General features: G+C 44.5%; 1 protein-coding gene across 1 annotated transcript in view; it reads right to left on the bottom strand.

Annotated features, from left to right (window-relative positions):
- Positions 1–6,276: 6,276 nt before the first annotated feature.
- Positions 6,277–14,750, bottom strand: part of ptpa (protein phosphatase 2 phosphatase activator) — a 104,482-nt gene continuing 96,008 nt past the window's right edge. Inside the window, exon 10 of the mRNA XM_062031376.1 lies at positions 6,277–6,499. Within this exon, the coding sequence (XP_061887360.1) occupies positions 6,464–6,499 (36 nt within the window). The 3' untranslated portion in view covers positions 6,277–6,463. The remainder of the gene's footprint in view (positions 6,500–14,750) is intronic.

Here is a 14,750-nt window from a genome sequence, read left to right as displayed (position 1 = left end):
TGAAATAAACAGGGGAGTCCATGATAACATTGCTTTTCAGAATCAGAATCAGAATAGTTTTTATTGCCATTGTTTGAGAACGGGTTCACAAACTAGGAATTTTTCTTGGTGCAATCGTGCAACATAAAACACATATAACACAGATTTGGTAATAAAAAGAGCTGTAACTGAGCTATCAGATCTTGTTATAGACATAAAAAGGAATTCAAAGGAGCTACTGTTAGGAGTTATTGTGTGTTATGGCGGGAGGTGTGGGTCTGGATGGACCGTAGTCTCCTGCCTGAGGGGAGAGGGGAGAATAGTTTCTGTCCAGGGTGAGAAGAGTCTGCTGTGATCCGACCCACACGCCTCCTGGTCCTGGAGGAGAACAGGTCCTGGAGGGATGGGAGCTTGCAGCCAATCACCTTCTCAGCAGCACGTACAATGCGCTGAGTCGATGCTTATCCTGGACTGTGGCCACCACACGGTGATGGAGGAGGTGAGGATGGACTCGATGATGGCTGAGTAAAACTGCACCAGCATCTCGGTCTGCACCTTAAGTTTCCTCAGCTGCCGCAGGAAGTACATCCTCTGCTGGGCCTTCTTGTAGAGGGAGCTGATGGTCGGCTCCAACTTGAGGTCCTGGGTAATGGTGGTGCCCAAGAAACGGAAGGAGTCCACAATGGAGACGGGGGTGGGAGAGTCAATCAGGGTGAGGGGGGATGGTGGGGCTGTGACTTTCCTGAAGTCCATGATCATCTCCACTGTTTTCTGGGCGTTCAGCTCCAGGTTGTTGAGGCTGCACCAGGACGCCAGCCGGCCCACCTCTCTCCTGTAGGCGGTCTCATCGCCATCCGAGATGAGCCCGATGAGGGTAGTGTCATCCGCAAACTTGAGCAGCTTTACAGACTGGTGACTGGAGGTACAGCAGTTTGTATACAGGGAAAAGAGCCAGGGGGAAAGTACACAGCCCTGAGGAGTACCAGTGTTCGTGGTTCGACTGTCGGAGACAATCTTCCCCAGTCGCACGTGCTGTCTTCGGTCTGTCAGGAAGTCATTGATCCAACTGCAGAGGGAGTCGAGCATGCTGAGCTGGTAGAGCTTGTCTCGTAGCAGTCCAGGGAGGATGGTGTTGAAGGCAGAGCTGAAGTCCACAAACAGGATCCTAGCGTAGGTTCCTGGGGAGTCCAGATGCTCCAGGATGAAGTGGAGGGCCAGGTTCACTGCATCATTCACAGACCTGTTGGCTCTGTAGGCGAAATGCAGTGGGTCCAGGAGGGGGGCGGTGATGTCCTTGAGGTGGGGCTGGATCAAGCGCTCAAAGGACTTCATGACCACAGACGTCAGCGCAACCGGCCTGTAGACATTAAGTCCTGTGATCCGTGCTTTCTTGGGGACAGGGACAATGGTGGAGGTCTTAAAGCAGGATGGCACGCGGCATAGCTCCAGAGAGGTGTTAAAAATGTCAGTGAAGACAAGAGCCAGCTGATCCGCGCAGTGTCTGAGAGTGAAGGGGGAGACACCATCCGGCCCGGGGGCCTACCGCATATTCAGCTTCAAGAACTGCCGGCGTACATCCTCCTCTCGGATGGAGAGGGCCTTTAAAGTCCTGTGATGTTCTTGGAGTCCTGTGATGTCCTTGGAGTCCTTTAAATCCTTTAATGAAGTGCTGGCGTTTGTGGGGAGGGTGATGGTGGGGGGAGCAGAGCTTTGATGAGCTGAAGGCCGTTCATGACGACAGTAATGTGTGTTGAGGCCCTGAGCGAGAGTCCGGTCATTCAGGGCCTGGGGGGCTTTGGGCTTATAGTTCGTAAGGGCCCTTAGCACTCTCAAAACGGCCGCAGAATCATTGGAGCGGAACTGTTCCTGTAGACGGTTATAGTACACAGATTTAGCTTTCTCCACTTCCCTGTTGAAGTGGTACTTCGCTTCTGTGTAGGTACTCCGGTCCCCGCTTCTCCACGCAGCTTCCTTCTTCTTGCGCAGCTGTCGGAGCTTGGGTGTGAACCAGGGCTTGTCGTTGTTATAACAAGCCCTGGTGCGCGTTGGAATGATGCGCGCCTCATTGAACTGAATGTATGAGGTCACAGTGTCCGTATACTCGTCCAGATTGTCCGTGGCCGCTCCAATTGCCTCCCAGTCTGTCGTCTCCAAACATGCACGCAGCTCCTCCACAGTCTCTGCGGTGAAACACTTAATGGTCCTCATAACAGGTTTAGCCAGTTTCAGTCTCTGTCTGTATGAAGGGATTAAGTGCACCATCACGTGATCTGATAGTCCGACAGCAGCGCGCGGGACTGCCTGATATGCCTTGCTTATTGTAGTGTTCTCCTCTCTGGTCGGGCATTTAATAAACTGCCTATACTTGGGTAATTCCTGGCTCAAATTTCCCTTGTTAAAGTCACCAAGTACGATAACAAGAGAGTCCGGAAAAGACCGTTCCACATGTAAGATCTGGCCTGCAAGCGTGCGCTGAGCGTCACGCACGTCCGCGCCGGGCGGTATGTAGACAGCCACCAGTAAGAATGAAACATTCTCACGCGGTGAGTAAAAGGGCTTACAGGGAATGAAAAGATATTCCAGAGCAGGAGAGAAGTGTTTGGATATCACCGTCACGTCTGTACACCAGTTGCTGTTGATGAAGAAGCAGACTTTATTGCAACATATTTTGCTCCAAAACCTTTATGTACCTTTCAGCATTAATGGTGCCTTCACAGATATGTAAGTTACCCATGCCTTGGGCACTAATACACCCCCATACCATCACAGATGCTGGCTTTTCAACTTTGATTCTATAAAAGTTTTCCTCTTTGTTCCGAAAGACACAACGTCCACAGTTTTCAAAAAACAATTTGAAATGTGGACTCATCAGACCACAGAACACCTTTCTACTTTGAATCAGTCCATCTTAGATGAGCTCAGGCCCAACGAAGCCGGCAGCGTTTCTGGGTGTTGTTGATAAATGGCTTTCGCTTTGCATAGTAGAGTTTTAACTTGCACTTACAGATGTAGTGACCAACTGTAGTTACTGACAGTGATTTTCTGAAGTGTTCCTGAGCCCATGTGGTGATATCCTTTACACACTGATGTCGCTTTTTGATGCAGTACCGCCTGAGGGATCGAAGGTCCGTAATATCATCGCCTACGTGCAGTGATTTTTCCAGATTCTCTGAACCTTTTGATGATATTACGGACCGTAGATGGTGAAATCTCTAAATTCCTTGCACTAGCTCGTTGAGAAATCTTGTTCTTAAACTGTTCGACAATTTGCTCACGCATTTGTTCACAAAGTGGTGAACCTCGCCCCATCCTTGTTTGTGAATGACTGAGCATTTCATGGAAGCTGCTTTTATACCCAATCATGGCACCCATCTGTTCCCAATTAGCCTGTTCACCTGTGGGATGTTCCAAATAAGTGTTTGATGAGCATTCCTCAACTTTCTCAGTCTTTTTTGACACTTGTGCCAGCTTTTTTTAAACATGTTGCAGGCATCAAATTCCAAATGAGCTAAAATTTGCAAAAAATAAAGTTTTCCAGTTCGAACGTTAAGTATCTTGTCTTTGCAGTCTATTCAATTGAATATAGGTTGAAAAGGATTTGCAAATCATTGTATTATTTTTATTTACGATTTTCACAAAGTTTTAACTTCACTGGTTGTGGATTTTGTATTAAGCTTGCTTACGCACAAAAACTTGGCAAATGGCCTTTTTTCACAGCAAAGTTGAGATGTATCAAGACAAGGTATGCATATTGTTAGGATTTTATCTATATTCCTTATCGATTCCGGTATTGATCGGTACTCTTATTGGTATTATATGTAATTGGTGTAAATAAAGATGTGGAAAAATAAATGTTTTAATTAGCACAATCAATCAATGGGGACAATGAAAAAGGAGGATTACCTCCAAATTATTCAGGACAACCTAAAATCATCAGCACAGAGGTTGGGTCTTGGGTGCAGTTGGGTGTTCCAACAGGACAATGACCCAAAACACACATCAAAAGTGGTCAAGGAATGGCTAAATCAGGCTACGATTAAGGTTTTAGAATGTCCTTCCGAAAGTCCTGACCTAAACGTGTGGACAATGCTGAAGAAACAAGTCCATGTCAGAAAACCAACACATTTAGCTGAACTGCACCAATTTTGTCAAGAGGAGTGGTCAAAAATTCAACCAGAAGCTTGCCAGAAGCTTGTGGATGGCTACCAAAAGCGCCTTATTGCAGTGAAACTTGCCAAGGGACATGTAACCAAGGATGACCGGCACCATCTTAAGTAACACCCGGGGGTTGTTACCACGGACTGGGCCTACGTAGTAGGTACGACCCTCTTGGATCTCACTGGATGGGTCCTGTGGGGATTCTTCGGTCTTGTCACTTCTGGTGTTGAGGTCGTGGAGGACCGTGAGGTGTGTCCTGCCGCATTCTTTAACACGATAAGACCTCTTCAGGGTGCATTGCTTGGCCATGTGCCCACGGGCGCACCTCCAACACTGCTTATTGTCCTTAATCCACTGTTTCCTCTCTTAAGTGTTCTTCTTCCCAAACTCTGGACAGCGTTCAAGCCAGTGGGAGCCCGTGCAACACGGGCAAGGGGGTGGAGATTTCTCATCACCCTTCTTGGGGCCGCCCCTCTCACCGCGGGGGATATCCCTCTTCTTCTTAGTGTCAGCCTCTGGGATCGTTGTCATCACCCGGACAGACCCTTCCTTCCTCTTGGTGGCTCGATCAGACCGTTCGTGTCCGCCGTACTTCGGCTCAGCTTTCTTAGGGAGACGGATATGCTTCACCTCACTTCTGAGAAAGTCAGATAGCTCCTCTAAGCTGAAGGCTGGCTGGTCGGGATAGAGCTGGTCGTGGCGCCGCCGGAACCTCTCCACGGTGGAGCCTGTGTTCAGTTCCCTGGTTCCAGTCGGTCCCTGCAGCTTCAGCATTGTGACCAGGGAGCAGATGCGGAGGGCGTAGTCGTCAAGGGCTGTGTCGGTTCTGATCTCGGGTAACTCCCCGAGGGCTTCAACTTCATCGAGGATGTGGTCCCATGGACATCCCCAGCGGCGATCCAGCTCGTGGATGCTGTTGGTGTAGGGGGTGAGGGACTTGGCATGGGAGAAGCACAGTCTCTTAGCTATCGGTAGCTTGCAATTGAGATGGCGCGTGAGCCACTTCTGCGGCTCACTGTGGTACGCCTGAGGTTCTCCTAGCAGGTACTCCAGGCTCAGCCACATCTCCCTGTAATTCTCCCGCTCCAGGCGCTCCTTGTCGCCGTGGGCCTTTTTATGCAGGCACTCCTCTCTAGCAAGGGCTTCTTCGCGTAGCTTCTGCTCTTGTAGCTTTAGGCGTTTCTCTCTGGCGAGGGCGTCCTGGCGCAGGTTCTCCTGGTTGTCAATCAATTGCTGGATTAGCTTCTCAGAGAGGAGACTCCCAATGCTCGATCGTCCTGAATGGCTGCTACAGTGACTACCCGTACGGCTGCTACGGATGTTGCTGTGCCGGCCACAAGATAGGCGAGACCTTACGTTGGGGGGCCGGCCTTGAGGATAAGAGTTCTTGTAGAACTCACCCGGTTGGAAGGTCCGGGGGTCGATCCTGTCTAGTGGGATGGCGGCATCAGGGGGAATTATCTCTTCACCGTTCTGTAAATTGCCACCTCCTGGTGGATTCTCTTCGTGCTGTTCCTCCTCAGACGACTCACCTTGGCTGGCGATTTCTGTTGCCGGGGGGGGGGATGACTGCTGCCAGCAGCGGGCCCGCCTTTTCCTGTCTCTTTTCTTCCCTTGGTAGTAGGGAGAAGGGGTGAATACTGGGTTGCGTAGTCAAATCTAACTCTGGTGTTGCAGTATCGTCCTCCGCCACTTGGGGTGGTTTACTCTCTAAACTACTGGGGCTATCAGTCTCATCTGGGGTACTCAAATGATAGTCCTGTAGTCTGGTGGGTAATCTGCGCTCTCTAACAGAGCGTGCTGGTGGTTCTGGGGAGAACTTAGGGCCCTCTCACTCTCTTTGGACATGCTAACTGATTAGATCATCCGGCTCGAAGGGCCAAAAACTACGGAAGTCTGTATAGGACTGTATGTTACCTTAGGGGGATGCTCTAATTATTCACTATTACCAAATAAATCTGGTCTAAGAGAGAGTGAGAGGAGATGACTTATATAGTTTAACAATTTATTATGTACCACATAAAACATACAACAACAAGACAATAATAAACACACATACATTACACTCATCCCCACTCACACACTTTCTCCCCAATAGGACCTCCCGCACTAAACCAATCACACAACACACACACACACAGTCCAACCTGGGCCTAAACGTCCTTAAACATTTAACTAGTGCAAGTATATCAACTGTCACTTATAACACACTGAAGTAGGAAGCTTACAGTAGTTTCTTCTCCAAGCTGCAACCGCGGTGAACTATCTCCCATGCAGTATTCACAACGATACGTTGCTTGTTAACACCGGAGCTCTCCAAACACTTTCACTTTTTTCTTCCTGCCGGCGGAAACGGAACTGCCTGTAACCATAGAAACCGCAACCATAGCAACAGTTAAAACAACTTATAGAAACACATGTCAGCTTCCCAAACAACACATGAAATAGAAATAAATAATAATAATTAATCCCTTAACAGAAATTATCTCCTATCTGCAGAACTAAAGGGACAATTACACAAATATGCAAACCTTTAGAACATTATGGGTCCACATGTATAATCGATGCATCCATTTTCTACCGCTTGTCCCGTTCAGGGTCGCGGGGGTTCTGGAGCCTATCTCAGCTGCATTTGGGCGGAAGGCGGGGTACATCAATGTTAATGTAACTGAGAGTTTATAAATAGACCCAATGAGGGTCTATTACTATTAACTATCTGTTATTTAGCTGGGGACACCCTACAACTACCTCAAGGGATCCCCGCACCACATTGTATGTATTTATTTAGATTGCCTTTTCTTTGGCACACTCCTATAATGTTATTGATTTTCTCTACCCACAATAAAAAAACAGCATCTAGCTATATCTTGACAAAAAAAAAAACAATGACTTGTGTTGGTCATGATTATGTGCAATAAAACTTTTCATAAACTCAACTCACCTTAATGTGTGTTCCCAAATTTCTGTTGGACGTCTTAGATGAAAAGATCAGTTATGATTTTGTTTTACAGTTGTAAACTAAAAACTAAGGTTTTGGGCATTTTTTTCTCTAAACACATACATTTGTCTGAATATGGCCATGGACACGCATTATTGTGGGTTTCCTGCACATCATCTTCATCACTAAAGGAAAAATCTGATCTGCGGCGGAGAGTCCCTGGGCCATTTTCATCCATCCATTCATCCATCCATTTTCTACCGCTTGGGGGGGAAGTCAGCTTGAAGTGTCCCTCTGTCTCTGATCCCTCGTTGTAATGTGACATTAGCTTGTGTCTGTTATGATTTTGCTTACTAGTTTCGATGACCCTCCTTATCTATCCTTTATCTGGCCTGTATTAGCAGTCCATTTTCACTCTTTGTAGCTTTGAGGTAAGTTACCTCGTTACATGGGTCTAAAAGTAGCTAAGCTACAGGAAAAGCTGGAAAATATATTTGAGCTACGTAGCTTAAGCTTAATATATATATATATATATATATATATATATATAAACCCCGTTTCCATATGAATTGGGAATTTGTGTTAGATGAAAATATAAACGGAATACAATGATTTGCAAATCCTTTTCAACCCATATTCAATTGAATGCACTACAAAGACAAGATATTTGATGTTCAAACTCATAAACTTAATTTTTTTTTTGCAAATAATAATTAACTTCGAATTTCATGGCTGCGTCCATGGTAACGTTGCTTGGATGGCAACATATGTTGCTCCAAAACCTGTATGTACCTTTCAGCATTAATGGTGCCTTCACAGATGTGTAAGTTACCCATGTCTTGGGCACTAATACACCCCCATACCATCAAAGATGCTGGCTTTTCAACTTTGCGCCTATAACAATCCGGATGGTTCTTTTCCTCTTTGGTCCGGAGGACACGACGTACACAGTTTCCAAAAACAATTTGAAATGTGGACTCGTCAGACCACAGAACACTTTTCCACTTTGCATCAGTCCATCTTAGATGAGCTCAGGCCCAGCGAAGCCGACGGCGTTTCTGGGTGTTGTTGATAAACGGTTTTCGCCTTGCATAGGAGAGTTTTAACTTGCACTTACAGATGTAGCAACCAACTGTAGTTACTGACAGTGGGTTTCTGAAGTGTTCCTGAGCCCATGTGGTGATATCCTTTACACACTGATGTCGCTTGTTGATGCAGTACAGCCTGAGGGATCGAAGGTCACGGGCTTAGCTGCTTATGTGCAGTGATTGCTCCAGATTCTCTGAACCCTTTGATGATATTATGGACCGTAGATGGTGAAATCCCTAAATTCCTTGCAATAGCTGGTTGAGAAGGGGTTTTCTTAAACTGTTCAACAATTTGCTCACGCATTTGTTGCGAAAGTGGTGACCCTCGCCCCATCCTTGTTTGTGAATGACTGAGCAATTCATGGAATCTACTTTTATACCAAATCATGGCACCCACCTGTTCCCAATTTGCCTGTTCACCTGTGGGATGTTCCAAATAAGTGTTTGATGAGCATTCCTCAACTTTATCAGTATTTATTGCCACCTTTCCCAACTTCTTTGTCACGTGTTGCTGGCATCAAATTCTAAAGTTAATGATTATTTGCAAAACAATTTTTTATCAGTTTGAACATCAAATATGTTGTCTTTGTAGCATATTCAATTGAATATGGGTTGAAAATGATTTGCAAATCATTGTATTCCGTTTATATTTACATCTAACACCATTTCCCAACTCATATGGAAACGGGGTTTGTATATATATATATTTTTTTGGGATGTTGTTATTTAAAGACAAAGCTTTGTGTTGTTCATATTGGCTGGTGTCAACATTTTGGCTTTTACCCATTGTGCTTCTTGCTGTTTTCCCAAATTTTGCTGGTGTTTTTTTTGTTTTTTTGTAATGTGCCTAGTCCAATGACAATCAAGTCACGGGCCACAGATATCTTTGTGCCGCACTTAAGTTACCCCAGCTGTAGAAGCTAACTGTTTAGGGCCACTATAGTCTTAGTACTGTAGTATATTTGTTCTGGTCACGTCTAGGCGAGTCATAAGTTTTTTGCGTCAGCTCCGGAATTAGTAAAACCCGTTGTTCACCTGGCGAGTTTTTCTTGTGTGATAAAAGATGGGATAACTGGGGAAGTCCTTCTTTAGCTGCCGCCTTGTTTTATCATATAATACTGCCTTAGCTCATGTCAATGTTTAGTTTTGTATTCACAATAAATCAACTCAAAAACCGTACTTTGGAGCTATGTTCACAGAGTCTCGTATGCTTCCTGTCGCAGCTGAGCAATGATGGTCATGGACTCGTGGTTGAGGGAAGAGTTGTTTGATGTTGGATGCTGGAAAGTGTCCAATTTGTTGCAACAGTCAGACATTCAGTCATTGTGGCAGTGCAATGATTTATGAGCACGTCATGCAATGCACGTTTGCAACACGAGCAGGTGCAGCGCGCGGCTGCACTCGGGGGGTGTGACCGTGGTGTCGAGAGTGACTGGATTTTTTTCCACTCATCCGAGGTCGGGTCATGGGGGCAGCAGCCTAAGCAGAGAAGCCCAGACTTCCCTCTCCCCAGCCACTTCGTCCGATGCTGAGGCTTCCCAGGCCAGCCGGGAGACATCCTGACCAGATGCCCTAACCACCTCATCTGGCTCCTCCCGAATGACAGAGCTTCTCACCCTATCTCTAAGGGAGAGCCCCACTACTCGAGAGAGGAAACTCATTTTGGCCGCTTGTAACCGGGATCTTGTCCTTTTGGTCATAACCGAAAGCTCATGACCATAGGTGAGGATGGGAACAAAGATTGACCGGTAAACTGAGAGCTTTCCCTTCCGGCTGAGCTCCTTCTTTACCACAATGGATCGATACAGTGTTCGCATTACTGCAGACGGCACACCGATCTGCCTGTCGATCTGACGATCCATTTGTCCCTCACTCGTGAACAAAACGCAGAGGTACTTGAACTCCTCCTACACCTGGGGCAAGATCTTCTTCCCAACCAGGAGATGGCACTCCACCCTTTTCCAGGAGAGATCCATGGACTTGGACATGGAGGTGCTGATTCTCATCCCTGTCATTTCACACTCGGCTGCAAACCGATCCTGTGAGAGCTGAAGATTCTGGCCAGATGAAGCCATCAGGACCACATCACCTGCAAAAAGCAGACACCAAACCGTATCCCGTCAGTGCCCTGACTGCACTTAGAAATTCAGTCCATAAAAGTTATAAACAGAATCGGTGACAAAAGGTAGCCCTGGCATAGCCCAACCCTCACCAAAAACGGATCCGACTTATTGCCGGCAATGCGGACCAAGCTCTGACAGCGATCTTATAGGGAATGGACCGCTACAATCAGACAGTCCGATACCCCATACTCTCTAAGCACTCCTCACAGGACTTCCTGAGGCACACGGTCAAATGCCTTCTCGAAGTCCACAACCAGGACGAAAACCACACTGCTCCTCCTAAATCCGAGGTTCGACTATCCGTCGTAGCCTCCTCTCCAGTAGACCTAAATAGACCTTACCGGAAAGTCTGAAAGTGATCCCACGATAGTTTGAACATACCCTCCAGTTCCCGTTCTTAAAGAGAGGAATCTCAGCCCTCAGAAAAAAGGAGAGCCCACCATAGATTCCCCAGTCACTGCTTCCTCATAGGAAAACGTGTAGGTGGGATTGAGGAGGTCTTCGAAGTATTCCTTCCACCGATCTACAACATCCCCAGTTGAAGTCAGCAGCTCATCATCCCCACTATACACAACGTTGACAGTGCACTGCTTCCCCCTCCTGATGCGGTGGATGGTGGTCCAGAATTGCTTCAAAGTAGTTTTCCATGGCTTCCCTGAACTCCTCCCATTTTCGAGTTTTTGCCTCCGCGACCGCCAAAGCCGCACACCGCTTGGCCTGTCGGTACCTGCCTGCTGCCTCTGGAGTCCCATGAGCCAAAATGACCCGATAAAACACTTTCTTTAGCTTGACGACACCCCTCACCGTCTTAATTAAAAACAACAACAAAAAAACATTATGGATAATTATAGTGTGCATTTATACATTTTATTTCCCAGGGACGTAAATGGCACTGATTCAGTGGAATGGCCGAAATATATATACAGCAGTACTTCAATTTACAAGCCGCAAGATAGATAGAGGTGGAAAAAATAATTGATTCTTCGATGCATCACAATCAAAACGATTATTTATGTATGTTAAATAAAGTAATAGATGGTTGTAAAATGCAGCATTAATACTAATGTTCTCCAAACGTTAGTTAATGTCTGGTTCTACCTAACCGAAGGAGAAATATTAGCTAACATTCTTTTAATGTTATGTGTTAGCTGGGTTAGTGTGGACACACACGGGGGAGTAAGGAGTTTAGGACAAACAAAGCTAACTTGAATCTGTGCTTTTGTTTTTGTTGTCTCTTTGTATTAAGGGGAGGAGTATATTTATAGCTAGAATTCACTGAAATTAAAGTATTTCTTATATATATATATATATATATATATATATATATATATATATATATATATATATATATATATATATATATATAGATACAGTATGTATATATATATAGTACAGTACACAGTAATGAAAAAACAGTTGTTCTACTAACTGTACTGTACTTGCTGCTTACTTTAAAAAACAAAACAAAACACTTACCTTTCACTATTTGAGTAGCCTTTGTTCTGCCATTTGAGTACTGGCGAGCGATCTCTGAATCCGGGAACATATCCTTCACGGATTTGTTGAAAACATCCGCAAATGAGAACGGGATGTTGCTTGCAAGGTGGCCCATAATACTGCGTTGCCGCCACCTTGTGCTTCTCTGACCGTTCATGAGTGACTATATCCATTCGGCTACCGTGTTATGGGTTATAGATAAACTTATGGATAACGGAGACATACAGTATATCATAGTCTCCTTTTCAGGTGAGAGGACGCTAAAGGCAGTGCCTTTAAGGCACGCCCCCAATATTTTTTGTCCGGTTGGAAATTTTGGACATTACTACTTGCCGTAGTTTTGAAGCAATGCATGATGGGAATCCGGATGTTGTGTGTCAGTGTATTAACGTGCCGGCTGGAATAAACACACGCTGAGAAATAGCTCCGTGCCTGCCTACTTTATGGGTTATAGATAAACCTATGGATAACGGAGGCATATATAATAGTCTCCTTTTCAGGTTAGAGACAACACTAAAGGCAGTGCCTTCAAGGCACGCCCCCAATATAGTTGTCTGGCTGGAAATCGGGAGAAATTCGGGATAATGGTTGTCCTGGGAGATTTCCGGGAGAGGCACTGAAATTCGGGAGACTCCCGGAAAATTCGGGAGGGTTGGCAAGTATGACAAATAGGGCAACAAGAGAAGTATCCCACACTTTTTTGTAAAACAACTCTGTACAGCAGATATGGGCATCTACAAGTGTTGTCCCGATACCAACATTTTAGTATCGGTACCAACATGTATTCCGATACTTTTCGGTACTTTTCTAAATAAGGGGGATCACAAAAATGGCATTATTGGCTTTATTTTAACAACAAATCTTACGGTACATTAAACATATGTTTCTTATTGCTATCAAAGAATAGAATAGAATAGAATAGAATATATCTTTATTGTCATTGTAAATTGTACAACGAAATTGTAAGCAAAAACTAGTAATGAGTGCAAATTCATAATTACACATAAAAACATAAGAACATAGATAAATAGATAAAAATACATAAAAAGACTTGTCTTGTGTTCAGCGACACTATTGCTCTCGGGTAAAAAGTGTTCTTAAATCCGTTTGTCCGGCATTTTATTGTCCTTTATCTCCTGCCCGAGGGCAGCAGTTCAAAAAGTTTATGTACGGGGTGAGATGGGTCCCTTATGATGTTTTGGGCCTTTTTGAGGCACCTGGCACTGTACAGTTCATCTAAGGAGGGGAGAGAGCAGCCAGTGATCTTCATGGCAGTTTTTATGACCCTCTGAAGTGCGTTTCTCTCTGCCGCCGTGCAGCTGGCATACCATACACAAGTTTGTCCTTAAATAAAATAGTGAACATATTAGACAACTTGTCTTTTAGTAGTAAGTAAGCAAACAAAGACTCCTAATTTGTCTGCTGACGTATGCAGTAACGTATTGTGTCATTTCTCATTCTATTTGGTCAACATTATGAGGGACAAGCTGTAAAAATTGATTATTAATTAACTTGTTCATTTACTGTTAATATCTGGTTATTTTCTGTTTTAACATGTTCTATCTACACTTCTGTTAAAATGTAATAATCACTTATTCTTCTGTTCTTTGATACTTTACAATAGTTTTGGATGATACCACATATTTAGATATCGATCCGATACGAAGAAGTTACAGGATCATACATTGGTCTTATTCAAAGTCCTCATGTGTCCAGGGACATATTTCCTGAGTTTATAAACATAATATAAATTTTAAAAAGAGGAAAAATTATTTTGTGACAATAAAAAATATTGATGTAATCATAGTAGTATGGACTAGATACGCTCTTGTATTTGGTATCATTACAGTGGAAGTCAGGTGTAGATCAACCCATGGCATTTGTTTACATTCAGGGTGCTAGCTTGCTGTTAGCTATTGTATCCTCCTATGGTGTGTAGTGAAGCATGTTAAGCTATTCCTCGTCCTGCAGGGATGGAACATGTAAGAAACGTACTTTATTTGTCGCCATGGAGGCGAGGATTAGTGATTTAGAAGTAGCTAAAGCACTGCCGACTGCGAATGGACGTTCACCGCTAGCTAGCTAGCCATGTCTTAAAGCACCTCTTCCTGAGGGCGTTAGTGTTATAGCTTCACCTTTATCTTTAGATTTTAGGCCAAAATGCGTCCATTCTCCCTTTTCTGTCTACACACTGTGTCTGCTTGTAAGTACTCCGTGATTGTGGAGCGTTGAACATGCTCCTCTGCTGGCAAAACCAGCAATGTCACGATGTGACGACGCGCCATACTTGCCAACCCTCCCGATTATTCCGGGAGACTCCCGAATTTCAATGCCCCTCCCGAAAATCTCCAGGGACAACCATTCTCCCGAATTTCTCCCGATTTCCACCCGGACAACAATATTGGGTCCTCTCTCACTTGAAAAGGAGACTATTATATATGTCTCCGTTATCCATAGGTTTATCTATAACCCATAAAGTAGGCAGGCACGGAGCTATTTCTCAGCGTGTGTTTATTCCAGCCGACACGTTAATACACTGACACACAGCATCCGGATTCCCATCATGCATTGCTTCAAAACTACGGCAAGTAGTAATGTCCAAAAACATAACAGACGAAGCAGAAGAACGAAGAAGAGACATGGCGACGACGAGTAAGAAGAAGTACGCTTGCAAGTTCCAAAATGATTGGAAAAAATAATTTCAGCTCATCCAGGACAGCTCGAAGGGGAAGGGGTATGCTGCCTGCAAATTTTGTATATCAGACTTTTATGTGTGTGTATATGTGTAAATAAATGAACACTGAAATTCAAGTATTGCTTTTATTTATATATATATATATATATATATATATATATATATATATATATATATATATATATATATATATATATATATATATATATATATATATATATATATATATATATATATCAGTGACGTGCGGTGAGGTTCATGGCTGGTGAGGC

The sequence above is a fragment of the Entelurus aequoreus genome, linkage group LG21 (assembly GCF_033978785.1).
Source record: "Entelurus aequoreus isolate RoL-2023_Sb linkage group LG21, RoL_Eaeq_v1.1, whole genome shotgun sequence".
In the NCBI taxonomy this organism is placed as follows: domain Eukaryota; kingdom Metazoa; phylum Chordata; class Actinopteri; order Syngnathiformes; family Syngnathidae; genus Entelurus; species Entelurus aequoreus.
Note: the sequence above shows the minus strand (reverse complement) of the source record. Positions and strands in the feature narration are given on the sequence as shown.